This window comes from Cydia amplana, chromosome 20 (genome assembly GCF_948474715.1).
Source record: "Cydia amplana chromosome 20, ilCydAmpl1.1, whole genome shotgun sequence".
Lineage (NCBI taxonomy): Eukaryota > Metazoa > Arthropoda > Insecta > Lepidoptera > Tortricidae > Cydia > Cydia amplana.
The window spans coordinates 1288272-1310824 of NC_086088.1; the positions used below are offsets into that span (position 1 = coordinate 1288272).

The 22553-nt window shown below is 39.6% G+C and overlaps 1 protein-coding gene across 1 annotated transcript in view; it reads left to right on the forward strand.

Moving 5' to 3' along the window:
* The window catches only part of LOC134657692 (dedicator of cytokinesis protein 1), a 103913-nt gene that overhangs the window by 68405 nt on the left and 12955 nt on the right, over positions 1–22553 (forward strand). The window contains exons 27-37 of the mRNA XM_063513255.1: positions 1085–1186; positions 2025–2171; positions 4952–5087; positions 5504–5647; positions 6268–6366; positions 7917–8081; positions 9358–9507; positions 11216–11328; positions 11435–11556; positions 14911–15043; positions 16359–16505. Of these exons, the coding sequence (XP_063369325.1) occupies positions 1085–1186; positions 2025–2171; positions 4952–5087; positions 5504–5647; positions 6268–6366; positions 7917–8081; positions 9358–9507; positions 11216–11328; positions 11435–11556; positions 14911–15043; positions 16359–16505 (1458 nt within the window). The remainder of the gene's footprint in view (positions 1–1084; positions 1187–2024; positions 2172–4951; positions 5088–5503; positions 5648–6267; positions 6367–7916; positions 8082–9357; positions 9508–11215; positions 11329–11434; positions 11557–14910; positions 15044–16358; positions 16506–22553) is intronic.

A 22553-nucleotide genomic window follows, 5' to 3' on the forward strand; every position in this document is an offset into this window, starting at 1 on the left:
GTGAACGCCTTGACCGCTCCGATATATCTGATGGCGACTGTATAACGGTACTCTGCACATCATTCTGAAGCCTCGATATGTCTGCTAAATTAAAACGGTAAACTGCACACGAAATTATTACGCGACTGTGACTTGGCGGTATAATTCTGAAAGTCGATTTTGTATACAATTGTATGGAAAAAATTACGTGTGTCTAAATACTTATGAGCAGTAATGTATGTCAACAATAGTATGATCTTTAAGGTATTTTTCTCAAAAATGGACGGCAAAGTCGATGTTGCCGGTTAAAAAATAGGTCGCGAAGTGCGTAGTTTATGATCATTCAAAAAATTAAAAAGTTAAAAACATTGCAGTCTCGATTTCGGGACTGCAATGTCGCATACAAATTCCATTATTTAACGAGTTCCAAACTTTTTAAAACTTTAAATGGCCATATCAAATGAAGGCATAGGTCCCTTAAACAGCCAAACAGATGATCAGCACTTATTATTATAAAGCCTATAACAGACTATCGCACCGCACCGCGACCTTAGAGCGTCGCACATGGGTGTGTTTCTCGCTCTCACTTATGGAAGTGAGAGCGAGAAACATATCTCTTTCTCCCTCTCACTTATGGGTGAAACAGATATCTCTTTCTCGCTCTCACTTATGGGTGCGACGCTCCAAGGTCGCGGTGCGGTGCGATAGTCTGTTATAGGCTTAATGTTGGTACCGCGACTATTTAGGTGTATTTTCAGCAGAAAAATACACTTTTTTTTTTAAGGCGGCAAGCAAATTTTTTTAATGGTTGTATTTTTTTCTGTGAAAATTAGAACGTTGCTTCTGTAAGTTCTGTAAAATATTTCTATTTCTTGCACCATTTTTGAGAAAAGCACTATATATGACTCGGCTGGAAGGCTACTTGCTGGCTTCGGATTCAATTAAACGGACTCCCAAGGTCGTCCGTTTAAAACGAATCCTCAGCCTGCAAGTAGCTACTTCCGAACCTCGACAATAATGTACTATAAATTGTTCTTGTAAATCCACATAGTCCAGCAAACAAAACCAAAACAAAATCACTAACGAGTAGTCCATTTGGTTTCAGGAAATGCTGTACCACGAAGTGGCAGACCTGCTCGACCAGGGCCACCAGTGGGAGGTCGCTGTGGAAGTCATTAAGGAGCTAGTTGAAGTATACGAAGCAGAGGTATGTAGTTAAAATTTCTCTCCATACATTGCCAGAGTTGCAAAAATTGATTCATATTTTTCGCTCGCGGTGATATACAGTGTGTAAATCCAATACGGGCGAATATTTAAACGGTGGTTAGCATAGGACCTAAAAAGTATATTGAGATAGATTTTACTTAGAAATGCATTGAAAATTATAACCATACAAAATAATTCGGCCCGCAATGTAATACACCACACACGTTACGGGATACGAGCTTTTTAAAGTAACTGTCAACGCTTGTTGGCAGTTACTATGAAAAGCTCGTATGTCGTAATGTCATTATCATCTTGTTTCTTAATGTTTACAGTACATTGCTGCTCGGTACAGGTGGAAAAAAATAATCACGGGGTCATAATTAAGTGTAACTTAAAAAAACATCTTAATGATAAGACGGGTAAATTCTATATCTGGTTTAATTTATTGCCCGTATTTGACTTACACACTGTATAATTATATATCACTCATTTCGCTCACTTCGCTCAGTGGATCTGTAGACTATATTGTTCCCGAGTGAGTAGAGAGAGAAGTCAATCAATCAGATACATACAGCCATAAGTGCGACCAAGATGGCGAATAGGGAATGCAAATCGGTTATTTTTTGTGTGGAAATAACCGCGGTTTCGGTTAATAACCGATTATTTCCATACAAAAAATAACCGATTTGCATTCCCTAATGGCGAATCACGCGATACGATCCCGCCATGTTTTTCCGAAAGCCTCCGAATTCTTCCGAACCGCTCCGAAACCTATTCGCAGTCTCATTCGTGTCGGATGATGGTCCTATAATATTTTTATCATTATTTATTTATTTCAGGCACTGGGATACGCACCTTTAGCAGATCTCCACTCACGCTTGGCCGCATTCTATACAGCAATGATGCGTACAGTACGATCACACCCGGGGTATTTCCGGGTAGTATACTTCGGAAAAGGCTTCCCGGATCATCTCAGGGTGCCACATGTTAGTATCTACGTGTAACCTTAGACACAAAACAGATACAGTACAGAAATCAATCTACATCATGGTATAATAATATACTCCGCCTGGTACTCTATTCCGAGATTCGCGAATGACCTAACTGGCACTTGCCTACGTCATCATGCTGTTTACAGGTTCTCAAACTTTAAAATGTGGGAGAATTTTAACCAACAGTGAAAATTATTTTAACGGCATTAATTTTAAGTTATTCATGTAGAAACATAGTAAAATAAAACAAATCTATACTGCACTTTTCACTCCTACTCTTACAGTTCCGAATAGAGCAGCCAACCATTTTCGTAACAAAACATTAATTACGAAGCTTACGACGTGAAAAGTTTGGAAAACACTGCGACTGCTGACACTGAGCGAGAAGGAAATAACAATTAACACGCGTTCGACAAGGACGGTCGGTCAGGGACAAAATGGCGGATTGTCAAATGTGACAGCGCTATCCTGTGTTGCCAGTAGTGTAAACAGAATTACCCGAACGTCTGAAATTTCTTTTGTGAATCGGAAGATATTGCTAACGAATAATTAAAAATGACGTGTTATTGTAAAATTTAAGATAAAATACATATAAATGAAAATTATTAAATTATAAAGAAATAAATTAACTTATTAACCATAGATATAATGTACCCATGTAACATGTTATGTTGAAATAAAGTGGCAATGTTATTGTGACGTAGGCAAGTGACACTCTGGGAAGAGAAGACCATGTTTTATTAGACCATGATCTACATACAAAGTGCGCTCGAGCAACGCACACATAGACACTGCTCACGGACACGATATCTCGGACCGGTTGGGACCAGTGCGAGCGCGAGTGTCAACCGCTTGAGACACGCGTCTGTGAACTTTTTTGTGCAATAATGGAGAAACAAAAACAAAGTTATTATAACTGTTCAGTGGACGGTTGTTTAAATTCAACATTAAACAGTGAATTGTCGTTTTTTAAACTACCAGTTGTTTCAGAAAGGTAAGTAGGTATCTGCTTGTATTTCGATGGTTCGTTTTAACGTTAAACAGAACAGTTAGGTAGGTATAGGTATAGGTAAGCACCCCGCCCCGGCCACTACTAGATACGAGTGCCACTACCACGATAGTTTTTTGTGCATAAGTCATAGTTGACAACCCTAGAGCGACCGCCGAGCGTAGGTATGAAAAGTGAAGTACATACATGTGATTGACTTCTGTACTGTATCTGTTTTGTGCCTTAGATCACCTCCATTACAAAGGGGGCCAGGGGGGGCTAGAAAATTAGTAAAGGATAAAAGATATGGCGCGCCGCACGAAACTTGCGACGCTAGTTTTAACGTTTTACCTCTATAACTCTAAAAGTATACTTTTGTTTAAAATTTTGTTAGTCTAATCCCTCTGCTATATCAGTAACAATTTTATGCTAAAATTATGTTGCTGTATACAGGGTAACGATATACAATAGGTAATATTACACGAAACTCTGCGCAGGGGGCGCCACTTCCACAATCAGTCACAATCTAAGGGTCTACCGCAAACGAGAGAGTCGAAATTTCGTTATCTCACCTCTCCATCACTCTTGCATATTCGAGCGATAAAGAGGCAGATAGCAGAGTTTCGATATCGCGTTTCTCGGTAGGCCCTTTGTAAACAAACCGCCCTGATGTGTATCAATGTCATATTTGATTGTCTGTGAAAACTTGGCAATAGTTATTTGTACAACAAGAGATCAAAGTTTGATATTTCTTCGAGTGCTTATTTTGAGTCCCGTGCAAGCGAAAGATTCTATACTAGATTCACGAGCGTAGCGAGTGAATCTAATTTAGAATCTTGAGCGTAGTAAGGGACTCAAAAGCGCACGAGATGTAAATAACTTTGATCTCGTGTAGTTCATAAAACTTTTCACCTCAGCAGTGAGAACATATTAGAGAACCCGAAAAATGTATTCCTTCTTCATCACTTACCTCTATTCACTCATGTTTTCTTAAGATATACCAACAATTAAGTTTTCACCTCAGCAGCTCGAACAAGGGTACTTTGCTACTTAAAAACAGTGAGCAAAATCGCATTTTGCTCACTGAGTGAGCGAAATCATATTTTGCTCATTTTACCTCACTCAGTGAGCAAAATGCGATTTTGCTCACTGTTTTTAAGTAGCAAAGTACCCTTGTTCGAGCTGCTGAGGCGAAAAAATAGTTTAAGGCACATTATGTATAAGTTACTCTATGGTTTACGATGTGCTAGTGCTGCACTCTGGCGGCAGAACATTGCAGTAATACCAATACCCCCTATTATAGTGCGTCAAGCAAATCTTGTCAGTAGCAATGTACTGCAAATTAAAGTAGGGTAACACCATGTACCACCCAATGAGCAGAATTGCGCTAAGAGAAGCAGCAATGTACATCGAACCAAAACGTGTTTATTTTTCCGCCCTTCATACGTCAGTTCGAATGAATTATCATAACCTCAAATTTTAGTAATATTTACCGTCAACGAGCATGATTGTACATTGTAGGCACCTTAGCTTTGCTTGAGGTCATGCATAATCTTGGTATTTAATGGTGACAGCAGAAATTTCTCTTGAAATAGAAACGATTCAGAATGTAAACAATAACATGATGGCTGTCATTCACGATCCACATTCCACAGATAACACACGGATGACACGCGATTTTGGAATTATTCGAACACAGTGTTGCTAACCCGCGATTTTTCAAATTTGCCGCCTTTTACTACTGACAAGATTTGGTTGATCCAGTATAACATGTTTATTGTGGTAGGGTTTCGTGTACCGCGGCAACGAGTATGAGCAGCTCGGGGACTTCAAGGAGCGGCTGCTGGACGAGTGGCCCGAGGCCGAGGTGCTGCCCAAGCTGGACCCGCCGGGGGACGAGGTCACCGAGGCCGAAGGACAGTGTATCCTTTTGTGGACAAAACAGTATTTAGGCACAAGAAATGTAATAACAGGGTATTTGACTACTAGTCAAATCAGTTTCTTTTATCGAACTGTCGAAACGATTTTGCTAGAATTAATATGAAACACTAGCATGTGACGTCACAATCAAATTACCTAATCTTTATAGTTTTCTACGGGTTTAAAAATAAAAATTGTGTCTAAAAATAACTGTTGTCTACGTTTCTCTATTCATCTTCTGGTGCCTTATTTCATGCATGGTATAGAATATAATTATTTTAAATACAGTCAAATACCCTATTGGTTGTTACATATTAAGAATAACTCTTATTATGAACGATTATAGGGTGTTGATTTAGTTACCTGCAATAATTTACGGGGTGAATATATAGGTAATTCTCCTTATATCGTAAATCAGATTTACAAATAAACGCCGTAGAGCCAGTAATGGGTGACAAGCTAAAGCGGTTATCCGGTAAACCGATATCGGGGCAGATCCTACAGTACTACAAACATAATCACGTCAGCAAGTTTATATTCTCAAGACCATTCCACAGGCCGGGTAAGTAGATTTAAGATTTACCATACTGTGACCTGGCGCCCGTCTCTCAAAAGCTTGCAACTTGTAATACAAGCGGATGTCATTTTTTGACAGCTTTTGTTAGAAAGGGAATCCCACTTGTAATATAATAGCATAAGTCTAACAAAAGAGAAAGGAATAATCTTTCCTCTTATAGGAAATTAAAGTGTTCTCTCATCATCATCAACAATCAAATATAAACATATTTATTAAACATATTATTGCGCTTTTATCGATTTAAAGATTAGTCTTATACTGACATATCATTTTGACTTAGATTTTACTGATTAGGATACTAGTCTATGCCCCATAGTATAATTCCGTATCGTATCTACGATCAAACACGATCATAATTCGCCAATGTTTATTACCCCTCTACTGCTTTATAAACTATGTACAGTCGCCATCAGATATATCGGAGCAGCCGAGGCGCTCACAAATATCTGAACACGCCTCTATTGTCAAGGCGTTAGAGTGCGTGTTCAGATATTTTTGAGCACCTCGCCCGCTCCGATATATCTGATGGCGACTGTATATTAATTTTGAAGGTGTATAAAGCTTTCTACCTTATATTTGTTTTATATGTTGCTGTTTTTGAACAGAGGAGCAACTTGATGGATCTAAAGACGATCTATCTGTCAACGAGTTCGCTACGAGGTGGCTTGAGCGGACTGAATTGGAAATCAGTGATATGCTGCCAGGTGAGTTTTGACAGTCACAGTTTTACAGTAGTGTTAACTTTAATAGGATTTGACTGTATTTAAAATAAATTATTTTACACCACGGATGAAATAAAGCACCTGAAGATTAATAGAGAAACGTAGACAGCAGTTATTTTTAGACACAATTTCTATTTCAAAACCCCGTATGAAACTATAAAGAGTAGGTAATTTGATTGTGACGTCACATGCTAGTGTTTCATGTTTAATTCCATTGTAGCAAAATCGTTTTGACAGTTCGAAAAAAGAAACTGATTTGACTAGTAGTCAAATATCCTATTAAGTACCCACCTCTTGTTGGACAGATTGTGATTATATATACGGTCATAGAGAAATATAATAAGACAAGAGTGCTCACTCCATACATCAGTTAGACTATTAATTTCAGTGTCTACATCTAGCATCGAGTAGCGGAACTATCAGTACTGCTACTTGACAATAGATGTAGCACCGACCGGAAAGTCTTATGCCGTTGAGATAAGACTTTCCGGTCGGTGCTACATCTATTGTCAAGTAGCAGTACTGATAGTTCCGCTACTCGATGCTAGATGCTAATAGTCTTTTAGGTACTGAAACTGATGTATGGAGTGAGCAATCTATGTATTTTTTTCTCTATGATACGGTATCTACGTGCCATAATCATATCAACAAAGAGTCCTTATACACATTTAGCATAAGGACTATTTAGGCATGGCCTGCCACATATCCTTCTAAGGCCCAGCCATACAAATGAAAAATCCGAAATTTGCTACTGAAATTTGAACTTATAGCGTAAGAAATAGAGTTGATTTTGCGTTGTTTGAAAACTAAACGAAACAAAGCAAAAGCAACTCTGTTCCAATTGAATATGATTTTAATTTCACCGAACTGAATAAGTACTATAGATAGGACCTTGGGCTATAGGAGGATATGTGAATTACAAGCATCATATTATTGGGCGGCATATTTTAAATATTTTATATCTATTTAGGTAGTTGAAACTTTCTTAAATAATAACATTGGCAGTCGATTTCAAGCTTTTAATTTTTTTTTTGTACTTGAATATAGTTGGTCAAACCAAATTTGACAGTATATAAGAACAAAAAAAACTACTCATCCTTTTTTTTGGGTGCTACCTATTACTAGTATGTATAAGACAAATATAGTATGATTCTCTCTATCTATGTTTGAAATGAGACAGTCCTTTGACAAACTATAGTTTCGTCAAACCAAATTTGACAGTATATAAGAAAAAAAAAAACTATTACTCATTCTTTTTTTTTCGGTGCTAGAACTAGTGTAAGACAAATATAGTATGATTCTCTCTGTCTATGTTTAAAATGAGACAGTCCTTTGGCAAACTATTAGTTTTATCTTTAACCTTTTAGCCATAGAATAAGTCATCGAGCGTGCTCGTGTCGCCGGGAGGTACGAAATTACACGAAGTTTTGTCTTATTTATAAGACAGCGGCGAAATGAGCCCGATTTTGTATATCTTATATATCATCAGTCTACGGCGGTTAAAAGGTTAACGAAATGTTTTTAATTTGCAGGAATCCTGCGATGGTTCCCAGTAGTAAGGCAGCGGACATTCTGGGTGTCACCAGTTGAGGCTGCAGTGGAAGCCTTGAGAGACGCGAATCGAGCCTTAAAGCAACTGGTCCTAGAAGCGCGAGCCAGCGACGCGCCTTTACAGCCGCTTACCATGCGACTCAGCGGTAAGATTATAAATAAATAATAAATAAATAAATATTAATGGACATTTTTACACAAATTGACTAAGCCCCACGGTAAGCTCAAGAAGGCTTGTGTTGTGGGTACTCAGACAACGATAGATATAATATACAAATACTTAAATACATAGAAAACAACCATGACTCAAGAACAAATATCTGTGCTCATCACACAAATAAATGCCCTTACTGGGATTCGAACCCAGGACCGCGGCTTCACAGGCAGGGTCACTACCCACTAGGCCAGACTGGTCGTCAAAATTATATACTTAGAATACATTTAAAAGTGAACAAAACCGGCCAAGTGCGAGTCGGACTCGCGCACGGAGGGTTCCGCACCATCAACAAAAAATCGAGCAAAACAAGCAAAAAAACGGTCACCCATCCAAGTACTGACCCCGCCCGACGTTGCTTAACTTCGGTCAAAAATCACGTTTGTTGTATGGGAGCCCCACTGAAATCTTTATTTTATTCTGTTTTTAGTATTTGTTGTTATAGCGGCAACAGAAATACATCATCTGTGAAAATTTCAACTGTCTAGCTATCACGGTTCGTGAGATACAGCCTGGTGACAGACGTACGGACGGACGGACGGACAGCGGAGTCTTAGTAATAGGGTCCCGTTTTTCCCCTTTGGGTACGGAACCCTAAAAATTACTGTCTTGGGTGAGACTTGAACTCACGGCCTCTGGATGAGTTGAAGTCTCACCCAAGACAGAAACTTTTCCACTTTTACATTTATTCTAAGCTTAATAGCATCGTTCGCAGACGTTTCTGCTTGTTAAAAATTAAAATAACATTATACTTATACATTATATGTAGTAGAGTAAGTCAGGTCAATCTATAGCAAGGAGAATTAAGAAGACATAGAGTGCTCACTCCATACATCAGTTTTGTTGCCAAAACGACTATTATTTTCGTAGTCTAGATCTAGCGTCAAGTAGCGGAACTATCAGTACTGCTACTCGACACTAGATGTCACATGTGTCGCGACTGACGAAAAGTGTATTGCTCAACAATTTATAACGTAATATTATAAGCAGAAGGAGTTGAAAATAGAGTTCCGATTATAATATTCGCTGAAAATCGTTGAGCATTGACTTTCCGCTCGCCGCGAAATTTATTGTCGAGTAACAGTAATACGCAAATGCCCTCAATCGGGTCCCCACTATTTTTGTTACTTAATACACCAGGATCGAAAGTCTTTTCTGAGCGTAGACTCAGATTAGTGTCTTGAAACACGAAATCGGAATTCTTACAGGAATATTGGACCCAGCGGTACAAGGCGGCATCGTGAACTATGAGCGCGCGTTCCTAACGCCGACGTACGCGGAAAAACATCCCGACCACGCGCCGCTCCTCGCACAACTCAGGGACCTGATCGCTGACCAGATACCCCTGTTACAGTTCGGTACGTTAATGTTCAGATAGTCCATCCGTCATTCCATCTTCCACCCACCTTTCTATCCACATATCTATCAGTCCATCTTACTATCCAAATATCCATGCATATATCTATTAATCTCACCTTTTATTGATCCATCCAACAGTCGAATCCATATTACTATCCACATATCCATTCTTCCATCCATCCATGCATATATCCATTTCACCTTTTATCCATCCATCCAACCGTCGATCCATACGCCGAACCATCGATCGAGCCACCAATCCCATATCCAACCATATAATCTGAGACCCAGCAGTACAAGGTGGTATATTTGAACTATAAGCGCGCCTTCCTGACGCTGGCGTACGCGGACAAGCACCCCGACCACGCGCCGCTCCTCGCACAACTCAGGGACCTGATCGCTGACCAGATACCCCTGTTACAGTTCGGTACGTTAATGTTCAGATAGTCCATCCGTCATTCCACCTTCCACCCACCTTTCTATCCACATATCTATCAATCCATCTTACTATCCAAATATCCATGCATATATCTATTAATCTCACCTTTTATTGATCCATCCAACGGTCGAATCCATCTTACTATCCACATATCCATTCTTCCATCCATCCATGCATATATCCATTTCACCTTTTATCCATCCATCCAACCGTCGATCCATACGCCGAACCGTCGATCGAGCCACCGATCCCATATCCAACCATCTAATCTGAGCCCCAGCGGTACAAGGCGGCATCGTGAACTACATCCTCTAGACTGAGCATAGTAACGCTACCCCCTCTGCCACTTATACGGTAATTTTACTCCATCTTCGAGTCAATCCCGTGCCGTGATTGGTCCGTGTCTTTGAACGGACCGCTCGCTCGCCTCGTCCCCCGCACCCCAGTATTTTTGGCAGCATCGGTTTCATGAAATAATTGCTCTAAACTCCGTCTAGAGGATTCCTAGTCAATGAGATAGGTCCATTCGTCATTCCACCCTCCCTTCTATCCACATATCTATCAATCCATCTTACTATCCAAATATCCATGCATATATCTATCCATCCCACCTTTTATCCATCCATCCAACCGTCGATCCATACGCCGAACCGTCGATCGAGCCACCGATCCAATATCCAACCATCTAATCACGAGACAGGTATATGAGACCCAGCAGTACAAGAACTAGAACTTGAACTAGAATATTATAAATATTAGTACTACCGTATAGAAAGGAAACTTCCTACAAATACAAAACCGAAGTTTGACGGCGGTTCAGGGACTCCACATCCACTTATATAATAATATGTGGCACTATCCCTTTCGGCTAATTAGGGTTGTCAAAATTCCATTATTTTATCTCTGGTTGTGCACGCAAAGGGACGTCAAGTTGTGCCAACCCTAATAATTGCTCGGAGCAATGCTGAGCCGAACGGAATCGAAAATGCCCGAACGCTCTAGTTTCCTACACCTGGTTGACGTACGAACAAGCGTCCTTCGGTTTAAAAATCACACTTTACCATTAGGCCACCAATGGCGTTATTCATAAATGGCTTCTAATTTAATCAGTTGATGATCGTCGTTTGTCCCTATCGATCATTATGCCAGAGAGAGGGACAATCGACGATCATCAGTTGATTAACTTAGCAGACGTTTATGAATATAACGCCGTAAATCTTCGAATGATCCAGTATACGTATAATTTATAATTTTCTCCGTCCCCACAGGTCTGGATGTCCACGGGGCGCGTATGCCGACTGCCCTAGAAGGGCTGCATGCGCACATGCTACAGTGTTTCCGCAGGATACAGAACCATGTCCACCAACGATATGGCCGTAAGGTACATAAAAGAACTTCGTTTTGTTTAGTAACTCCGGCTCTTTTTTAAAAACCCTAATTATGTACCAGTTGCACAAAATACTATAATTCAACCGTAAATTGTTCAGGCGTGCGACTTTGAATCGGAGGCGGCAGAGGTGCAGCTCCGCATGCCGCCTCGAGACCGATCCTATACAGAGACACAGACAAGCAACCGAGTTTCAGACATATCCACCGGAACATCCACAGAGTAAGTAATAACTCCTAAGGCCCAGCCCACTGACAATCCAACCTCTAGACTGAGCTTAGGCCAATTATTTCATGAAACCGTTGCTGCCAAAAATACGGGGGTGCGGGGGGACGAGGTGAGCGAATCCCGTGCCGTGATTGGTCCGTTCAAAGACACGGACCGATCACGGCACGGGATTGACTCGAAGATGGAGTAACGCTACCGTATGTGTGGCAGAGGGGGTAGCGCGACTATGCTATGTCTAGAGGTTGGATTGTCTGTGGGCCCAGCCATACAAACGAAACATCCAAAATTTGCCACTGAAATTTGAACCTAAACTTTAGGAAATAGAGTTGATTTTGCGTTGTTTGAAAGTTTAACGAAACAAAGCAAAAGCGACTCTGTTCCAATTGGACTTGGTTTAAATTACATCGAACTGAAGAAGTATTATTAGGTAGGACCTTGGGCCTTAGGAGGATAGGATAACATCTTTTTTTAGAATACTTGACGTTGTATGTTTAGAAGGTGGAAATCTAGATCTCTCTTTAGAAGGCTGTATTTAAGCAATTGATAACGCGTGTAGTGTTCTAGCGTCATCTGTTCAAAAACTGCGTTGGTAAGGGAAGTGGCATAATTGTGGGGCTAAATAGTATGCTAAAGCTGATCAAAATGTAAAACTCAGAATTATGCTTCCACTAGTATCCTTATTACTTGCTTTGGATCCTCAAAATAGGTTCCTTGAGAGTTGCCCCACAGTATCTAGCCGTACGAAATTATTTAATACACGTAGGCGTAATAAATCTCTTTAAAATTTTGTTTGATAGTGAAATAATTCATTTTTAAAAATATAAATTTATTTCATGAATCTCTGACTTTTCGTGTATCGTGATTGCGTTTATTTTCAGCAAGGAAAAGTGTTCGATTGACCGTCAAATGTCGACCCAGTCGCAAAATGACGAACCGAGGACGTGCAGGTCTGACCGGCAGACACCTACGTTTGTATCTGTGTATTTGTTTTATGTCGGGGCTATCATGTGTCTTATGCTCAAATAATGGAGTTGGCAACTGTCAAAGGTTTGCATAGATGGCGCCATCATAGCTTGCCCCTTCTATGAGATTTGGCTTAAAGGGCTGGCATCCAGGGCATTAAAAAAACAAAAATTTTACACAATTCTAGGGATTGACAGGGCAAGCTATGATGGCGCCATCTGCTAAATACTTCGACCGGCCAACCCCATTTCATATCAGTTTCATGAAAATTTGTTTATATTTTTATGTCGGTTTACTTAAATTAACAATGCGGGATATGTGTTAGTGATTAGGAACTTAGAATTGTCTTTTATGATTAAAACGATGCTTATTAGCTTTTGTGTTGTGAATAAACCTAAGTGGGTTTTCGTGTCGACCAGCTCTCGATTTTGACTTTCGCGAGTTCGCTCCTGGGGCCCGTTTCGCAAAAGCTTGTAATACAAGCGGATGTCACTTTCTGACAGCTTTTATTAGAAAGGGACTTCCAGTTGCATTACAAGTTACAAGCTTTTGAGAAACGAGCCCCAGCTCGGTATTCGTCCAATCAAAACGTTTTCGCTTCCATTCCAAGGGATGCTTTCTACTTTTGCTTTTCATTTTCATCATATCATTGAGATTGTTATGTATGGTTGTATTTTGTTTGTGCTCTTCGTCAAAATATACATCTACTATAGTGGCATACGAATCTTCATTATTGCATAGTTAGTTAGTTTAGTTAGTTTATTTATTTCATAATGATAAATTACAGTATAAATTATTCTTACGCTAATCTATATGAATTTACATTATGGTCGTCAATAATGTAGCATGCAAACGTATAATTATAAAATGTCAACAATGATAATCAAAAAACAATACAAACTATTAACACTAACAATTTATAAGATAAGTTCAGAAATTTCAGAATACGTAAATAAATAACGGAATACATGTCAAACAAAATATATATAGTAGGTATCTCATAATGATCGTCATACTTATACTAAGAGCGGTAAGAATAATAAATCAGAACGAATGTCAAATAAAATCAATTTTACATAAACAAAGTAGGTATACAATTTCAAACAATTATTACAATTTTAATTCCATATATTCGTCCACTGAATACAATGGGTTATTCAATAAAAATCAATTTTGTGTATAACGGGTATTTTAATTTAAAAATAACTTGAAACTACTAAAATAAAAACCGGTCAAGTGCGAGTCGGACTCGCGTTCCAAGGGTTCTGTACATTACCCAATTTTTAACAATGTATTTTTTCATGTGAAACGTGAATGAAATGTTTTTAAAAAACCCGTAGGGGTCGGATCAAAAACTACGTAATTAAGTCCGACTCACGCTTGACTGCACATTTCTAATAGATTTTCCTGTCATATATAGGTAAAGAACATTTTGTGTATTTTTGTCAAAATTTTAGACCTAGTAGTTTCGGAGATAATGGGGGGAGGGGGGAATGGTCGGACAGACAGACAGACGAGTGATCCTATAAGACAGCGGTCGGCAACCTGCGGCCCATGAACCTGTCACTTGCGGCCCGCTTGTATGTAATATTGACAAATGACAATGTCTTATCAGACAGTACAGTCGGCTTTATCAAGCCATAAATACTAGTGGCTCTGTGAGCTGTAGACCTCGCGAGCATAGTTTATTGGGACCGTGCACGATGACAGCGCCACACAGCGGTTTGATCAATCAAAAATACAAAGATTTTATTTTATTAAAAAAAATACGAAATTAAGTGAAAGAAAAAAATACAAAAAGTTACGTCTTACTGGGGATCGAACTGTGTGCAAACATAAAAAGCGATTGTTTACAAAACGCGGCATGATAGTTCTTAGCTAAGCTGACGAAATTCGGCTACTCATTCTCGAGTACAAACTAAATATCTAAATACCGCCTAAACCAGCAATACAATTTTTCTGCATTTTTTGCCATTTACTATGTAAATATGTCTCAAAAAGAAAATACGCTTATGATATCGATACCACTATTTGTTTAAGCGCGAGGTACCACAACTCCTCCATTTTTGAGAATTTCCAAAAAAGGGATCGTCAAAAAAAAAAATTTACTCATAGAATCTGGTCACAAAATTTCACAAGAATCGGTTGAGAATTGTGACCTGTAGAGGAGAACATCCGGACATACAAAAGCAAAATGCCCGAGTCAAAACGTAGACCTTCGCTACGCTTCGGTCAATTAACAAAGTGCGGCCCGCGTCAACTTCGTTAACTACTATGTGGCCCGTGGCTGCTAAAAGGTTGCCGACCGCTGCAGTAGTAGTTAGATTTTTGCCTTTTGAGGTACGGAACCCTAAAAATGTAGTAATTATTTGTTTCTGTTTTCAGTTCCGCGTCGAAATCCAAGTTCTTCAGTTTTAACGCGGCCATAAACCCGCTGGCTAGGAACAGCGCGGCCAGCAATTACTTCGGAACTCTCAACAGCTCACCCAAGAAGAAAGAGAGGAGACGAGCGAGGAAGGTAAGATACTTATTGCTAATAGGGGTCGGACAAAAAGTGCGGATGACGTCAAACCACTTATAGGATGATTTCAAATAGTATTTTTGATTTTCATAAACAATTATCACTTATCACTTATTAACCTCTTTATTAAACGATATCGCCACTTGAAATGAGTAAGTACGTTTTTGACTGACACATTGTCAATCAGATGGACAATAAATTGACTTCGTTATTGTTTAGCTATTGTATCTTCACGATTATATTTAGCTAAAATTTATATTTACTAATGTATAAGAAAACGCTCTAAAATGTCATCTTTACTCGAATATTGTGGCAAGTTTCGTGAAATTTATTTTATTCACTACATCACCCTACCACCTGTATTATTAATTCCATGGATTTATTTACGATTATTTTGTTACTTCATTAATACTACTTTGTTACTACATGTCACACGGAAGTTTAAATACAAACTCAAACATCATCCTGTGTGCAAGATTACGTCATTTTTACGTCATCCGCACTTTTTGTCCGACCCCTGCTAATAGGACATTTTGCGAATTAATTTTTTATTTGGCCTTTGTCAATATTATTATTTATTTTGGATTTCACGGGCCTATAAATCCCGGTCTTTTGATAGGCTTGCGTGGGGATGTAGATACAACACGTAGAGGCCCTTTGGAGAGCTTTAATGTCCTTGAACGCCTGCTGGCAATAATAGACGTCCATGAACCGGTCTCAGCAGGCATTGGGACTGTTGTAGAAAAAGGTAACAGTATACCGGTCTATGGATTGAAGTTTGGGTGCACCATGAGACTGGGTTATTGCAAAGACACCTGCCGTAACAATTTTTACACAAGTTACTATTTATTATTTTTACAAATTGCAAGGTCTCGTTTGATATCCTGTTGGGTCTTGCAACAGGAAACTTTATCAGGAACCAGTGGGGGGATCTACTACTCGTATTTCTTGACCATATACTCTACCATTCTCTACCTTCCATACACTACCACAAAAATGCATGTTTGATTAGATGATTAGTTGTAATACCATAAAACGGGTGAAAAGTGACCAAAGATAAAACAACCGTGGCAATATGGACCTATCGTGTACTTTGGCCTTTTGCTAAACATATCATATCTTTGAATAATTTTACGGTTTGGACTAACTTGTTTTAGGTCACTCGCGCGACATGTTTCGGAGAGCTTAAGTCTCCTTTCTCAAGCACTAACAGTGCGAGCAGCGTTCACGACGGCCGTGTATCGCGTACTGATTTTGTTAGTATGTCTCACAACAGTTTAATTTCGAATATCATATCTTATTCACTTTTCAGAGTGAAATCGGCACTCAAGCCAGCGGCAGTCAATGGTACACCAGCCCTTTTGCGAATGGAACCAACAACAGCATAAATACCAGTCACGCGAGCAATACCAGCCTCGCCTCTCAATCGGACTCGCCTCTACGCGAGCTACGGCAAGAGGTACATACTATTATTATCACTACAACAAAACTAAAAGCCTTTATAGCGCGAAGTCTGGACGCAGAAATGATGGCAATACCTGCCTCGATTTTTAAAAGGACTCGCCTCTACGCGAGCTACGGCAAGAGGTACATACTATTATTATCACTACAACAAAACTAGAAGCCTTTATAGCGCGAAGTCTGGACGCGGAAATGATGGCAATACCTGCCTCGATTTTTAAAAGGACTCGCCTCTACGCGAGCTACGGCAAGAGGTACATACTATTATTATCACTACAACAAAACTAGAAGCCTTTATAGCGCGAAGTCTGGACGCAGAAATGATGGCAATACCTGCCTCGATTTTTAAAAGGACTCGCCTCTACGCGAGCTACGGCAAGAGGTACATACTATTATTATCACTACAACAAAACTAGAAGCCTTTATAGCGCGAAGTCTGGACGCGGAAATGATGGCAATACCTGCCTCGATTTTTGAAAGGACTCGCCTCTATGCGAGCTACGGCAAGAGGTACGTAACACATAATAATATATGTAAAAAGTGCATTGATATGTTTCAACCGTAATATTAAGGCATTACGGTCGACATCTATCCATGCAGTTTTGAACGCCACTATATTATTTCTACAACAAAACTAAAAGCCTTTATAGCGCGAAGTTTGGACGTAGAAATGATGGCAATACCTGCCTCGATTTTTAAAAGGACTCGTCTCTACGGGTGCTGAGGCTAGAGGTACGATATCTACAGCTAAACTCCTTCATAGCAAAGATAATTAAGAAGACATAGAGTGCTCACTCCATACATCAGTTTTGTTACCAAAATGACTATTATTTTCGTAGTCTATATCTAGCGCCAAGTAGCGGAACTATCAGTACTGCTACTCGACACTAGATGTCACATGTGTCGCGACTGACGAAAAGTGTATTGTAATCATAATCATAATCATTTTATTCGTAAAGCTAATTTACATGTCAGTTTGGATACAAATTTAAAATTATACGTAAAAATAAATAATCCTTACATAGTAAGCATAATCCGATTAAATATCAATTTGTAAATGTAGTTCTATAAAGCTAGAATATACGAAATAAAAAAGTCAATTATACAAATCTAATAATAAAAATGTCAACACTTTCAATAGAAAGTAATCAAAGTAATTTACAATAATTATTGCTTGGTCATTGTTGAGTTTCAAATTTGATATTTTTATTTAAGGTAGTTTTTTCCTATTATTTTAAATGTAGGTACTTGTGAAACGTTCTATACCCTTCCAAGCTACCTATCCTTTGCCAACGCGCACAAAGCCGTATTACCGTCTCGCTTCACGGCAGTCCTATGAGACGCCATCTTGTCGAATCAGTTCCTGAATCGATGCGGACCTAAACGCATCTTCTAATTGAAATAAATCAAAATGTAATGTGAAATTAGCAAAAACTGTTACAAACGGAGTGAAAGTGGCACAGGTGTACTGACGCTGAAGTTTGGGAAAAGTTTTATAAAGTGCTGGCCAGCTGAAGAATCCTACAACGAGATCACCAGGTATGTGCGCAGGCATTTCTCCTAATCCTTAAATCTGGGCGTCAAACAAGTACTTTCTTATTTTAATTTCCTAACATACAGTCCACTTAAAATCCCTTCTGGTGTCTTGAGGGCTCCCATACATATTTCCCCGCGTATTTTTATTTCCGCATAAATATTGGTTTAAAGGCACTACCATAAAATTTTGGTCCATTCGTACCGGATTTTTAACCATTTGTCATAAATATCCCGCTAGCTATATGGTCATTGTGCTTTGTAACTGAAATATTCTGTCAAATTATCCTATTTTATCTCCCGCATCGGCAGTTATTTCATTTTGTTTCCGCTCCGCGTTGCGAAGTACGATAGATCGTAGGTTATTACCTATTTTATTTTATTTTTATGACAAACATACTTATACACGTGTTCCACTTTTCCTTTGTTCACGTTTCATAATTGTTAGCCATCTTGGAAATAGGCAAATACTTATTTCAAGTCATTCGTGATAGTTCGGTTTTGTTCGGCTACGTTCATTCATTCCGCTCGTTTCGCTCCTATACGATTGCACGGCACAGTATAACGCCACACCGCTCACTCAAATATTTCGGGTAGAAAAATATTCCGTTCGCTATATAACGGCGTTGACCGCAGCTAAGTATTCGTTAGGTATACCTATTTTCAACAGGAACTCATTTATTTAAATCGCATATATTTTATTCCATCCATATAAATACTATAAATACGTTTAGTCGAATTGCTAAACTAAATAGTACACTACACCTTCATACAAATAACTCGTAGGTACATTATTTATTTACGACGGTTTAATTTTAGTTTTATTGCAAAACTTATTCATACCTACTCAATAAAAATGACAAAGAATTCAAAGAATAGAAAAGGCAGCGAAGGCTTTTCTAGCGATGATTACAATACAAACAAAAATCAGCTAGCCCTCTATACAGTTCGGCGCGACGTTATATACAAGCGCGTAGAAAACATCTTGGAACTTGCTTACAAGGCGGAAACCGATCCTACACAATATAGGGCATTTCACACGAGTGCATTAAATTTAGACAAGATGCGTGAAGACTACCAAGCCGTCTTAGAGTCATATAATTTATTGCAATTGCAACTGCACCCTGACTCTGAAATAGATTACGAGTCATGGACGACCTTTGAAGAAATGTTTTGTTATATTAAGCAAGTTCTGATAGATAACGAATCCAAGATTCCCTCTGAACCGGCAAATTCTCCGAAACCAAAATGCCGCCTGCCTAAATTGGAGTTAGTTTCTTTTGACGGAGATGTCAAAAACTGGCCTTTGTTTTACCAACAGTTTAAAAGTATTATTCACGAAAACGCATCGCTGACTGACAGCGAAAAGGTGTACTATTTGGTTGGCAAATTAATTGGCAACGCAGCAAATGTTTGCTCCGGCTTGCCCACGACCGCTGAAAATTATCCAATTATTTGGAACGCATTAATACAAAAATACGATGATCCACGTTCGTTAGCGTCAGCGTATTTTAATCAGCTGCTAACATTTAAACAATTAACCGCAACCAACGCCGCCAGCTTGGATTCATTCATAAATAAATTTAACTCGTCTGTCGAAGCCCTTAAGCAGTTGAATCTGAGTGACTTAACCGACTTCATGTTGTTACATTTAGCGCTGCAAAAGTTGGATTCCGATACAATTAAATTGTTCGAAATTACATACCGCAAAGAGAAGATTCCTTCTTATCAAAATTTAATTGAGTTTATCAAAGAACAAAACAAAGTTTTATCCCGTTCGCCAAATGCGACAATTAGTAAACCGGTTGATAATTCCGCTAAACAACGCTTGTTGCAAAAAACTAAATCGTTTGTAAACACAGATGCGGCCAACGGCACAAGCGCTAGCGATAAATGTTCACTGTGTAAAAATAAACAACATGAGCATTTATATTCATGTCAATCTTTTAATAAAATGACACCGCACGACAGGTTTAATTTTATAAAATCAAACGCTTATTGTAACAACTGCTTAAGTGTGAAACATAAGACGAATGCTTGCACTTCCAAGCGCCATTGTTCTCATTGTTCGTTGAGACATCATTCGATGTTACATTTCAATACGAAAGAGAAATCGCACTGCAACCTTAGTGCAGTGGTATCCGCACCCGCTTCTAATAATTGTTTTCCCGCGACAACAAATAATGTTGTCACTCCCGCACCCGCTACCGCTTATGACTCGACCCCCGCCTGTTCAGGTGTACGGGCCGATAACCCCGCTCAAGCTAATGTAGACTCTGCGATTGCCGCAGTTAAGGTCGAAAATAGCTTGCCGCCTCCTCATGAGGTAAATTCCGCATCCATCCGCACTATGGCATGTAAGGACAATAGTGGTCCATGCCTAACCACCGCTTTACTCGCAACCGCTAAAATTAAGGTTATTGATTCCTTAAACCGCACGCATATCCTTCGCGCGTTAATTGATCCGGGATCAATGTCGGACTATATTACTGTCGCTTGTTGCAAACGTCTTTCGCTTGCTATGAATAAACCGCTACATATTACTGAAGCCTCTGGCTTGGGAGAAATAACTCTCAAGACAAAGGGCAATACCGCGCTCACCTTTTCATCTTTATTAGATGATTCTTATAAATATTCGATCCGCCCGCTGATAGTAGATCGCATAACTTCACAGTTACCCGACTCGCGTGTAAATAAGGAGGTTGTGGATTTTGCTCGTGACTTAACGCTCGCCGATGATGGTTTTTCGGAACCTGGACCTATAGATATACTCTTGGGGGTTAATGTTTATTGCAAAATATTGCTCTCTAAGAAAATCGAGAGTTCGGATCCTACCATACCTACCGCTTTAGAAACGACCTTAGGGTACGTAATAATGGGTGACGCCGCTATAGTTAACCCGCCTACCGCTTCTCGCACTCTTTGCGCGTTTACTAGCGATCCTCTTCATAGGCTCGTTGAGAACTTTTGGGCAGTAGAAGAAATACCTTCGCGTACTTTTTTAAGTCCAGAAGATCAAAAATGTGAGAATATTTACGCTTCAACCACTGTCCGTAATACTGACGGCAGTTATACCGTGGACCTTCCGTTTAAAGACGATCCTCAAACATTGGGCGATTCCTTTAACACCGCAAAAAGGCGTTTTTTACTTTTGGAAAAGAAATTCGCTAAAAATCCTGAACTTAAATCTGGATACGACGAAGTTATTCGCGACTATCTTGATAAAGGTATACTCACCCGCGCGTCAACTGATGACGAATCTAACACTCCTGGATTTTATCTACCGCACCACCCTGTATTACGTAGCGATAAAATAAGTACAAAAGTGAGACCGGTCCTGGACGGAAGTTCAAAGACAGATACAGGTTTATCTTTAAATGATATTTTGTATTCTGGATGTAACCTACAGGCGAATATTTTTCACATTTTATTAAATGTGCGAATTTATAAAACAGCATTTTTCGCTGATGTAAAACAAATGTACTTATGCATTTATGTGAACTCTTCGCACCGCAAATATCAACGGATTTTATATCGGTTTTTTGATACCGACCCGCTCGAAGTGTTAACGTTCACGCGTGTGACGTTTGGACTTCGACCTTCAGCTTTTTTGGCAATTCGGACTTTACGTCAGTTAGCTGCCGATGAGCGGCACAAATGGCCGAAGGCAGCCTCTGTGCTCGAAAGAGATGTCTATATGGACGACCTCGCTTCTTCTGCTTCTTCACCCGAGGAAGCCGTTAAGATAGCAGATGAGTTGATCGCCCTTTTCAAGGCAGGTGGATTCGATTTACTTAAGTGGTCGTCGAATTCACGCGAATTGCTCGAACATATACCTGAGTCGCACCGACAATCTAAATCTATTTCCTTCGATGACGGAAGTACTTTTAAGGTTTTAGGTTTGAAATGGTTACCTGCACGAGACAGCTTTGTTTTTGACATTTCGAGTCCTCCGTCCGTTTGTACCAAGCGCGCCATTCTTTCGGCTACCGCACGCCTGTACGATGTCTTAGGACTCGTCGGCCCAGTTATTTTGTATGCCAAATTGATTATTAAGCAGCTTTGGCTTCTTTCTATCGATTGGGACGAAGAGCTCCCCTCGCACATTGTTAAGCAGTGGCAACAATATTTAGCCGAGCTACCGCAAATATCTCAGCTTAATTTTCCTCGTCATTTAGGCATTGAAATGAGGTCTCAAGTTTCGTTGGTTGGTTTTTCCGACGCCAGCGAATCCGCATACGGCTGTGTTATATATTCACACGTCGTGAATAGCGACGAGCCGCCCGTGGTTACGTTGCTTTGCTCAAAGTCTAGAGTCGCTTCCGCTAAATCCAAAGTCACTCTTGCTCGTTTGGAACTTTGCGGAATATTACTTCTTTCTAAACTTCTTAAGGAAGTTTACGAGACTATGTCGAATAGGCATAAAATAAATAATATTTATGCATTTTCAGACTCAGAGGTCGCCTTATGTTGGTCGGTCGCCTCTCCACATAGATTTGACACTTACGTCGCT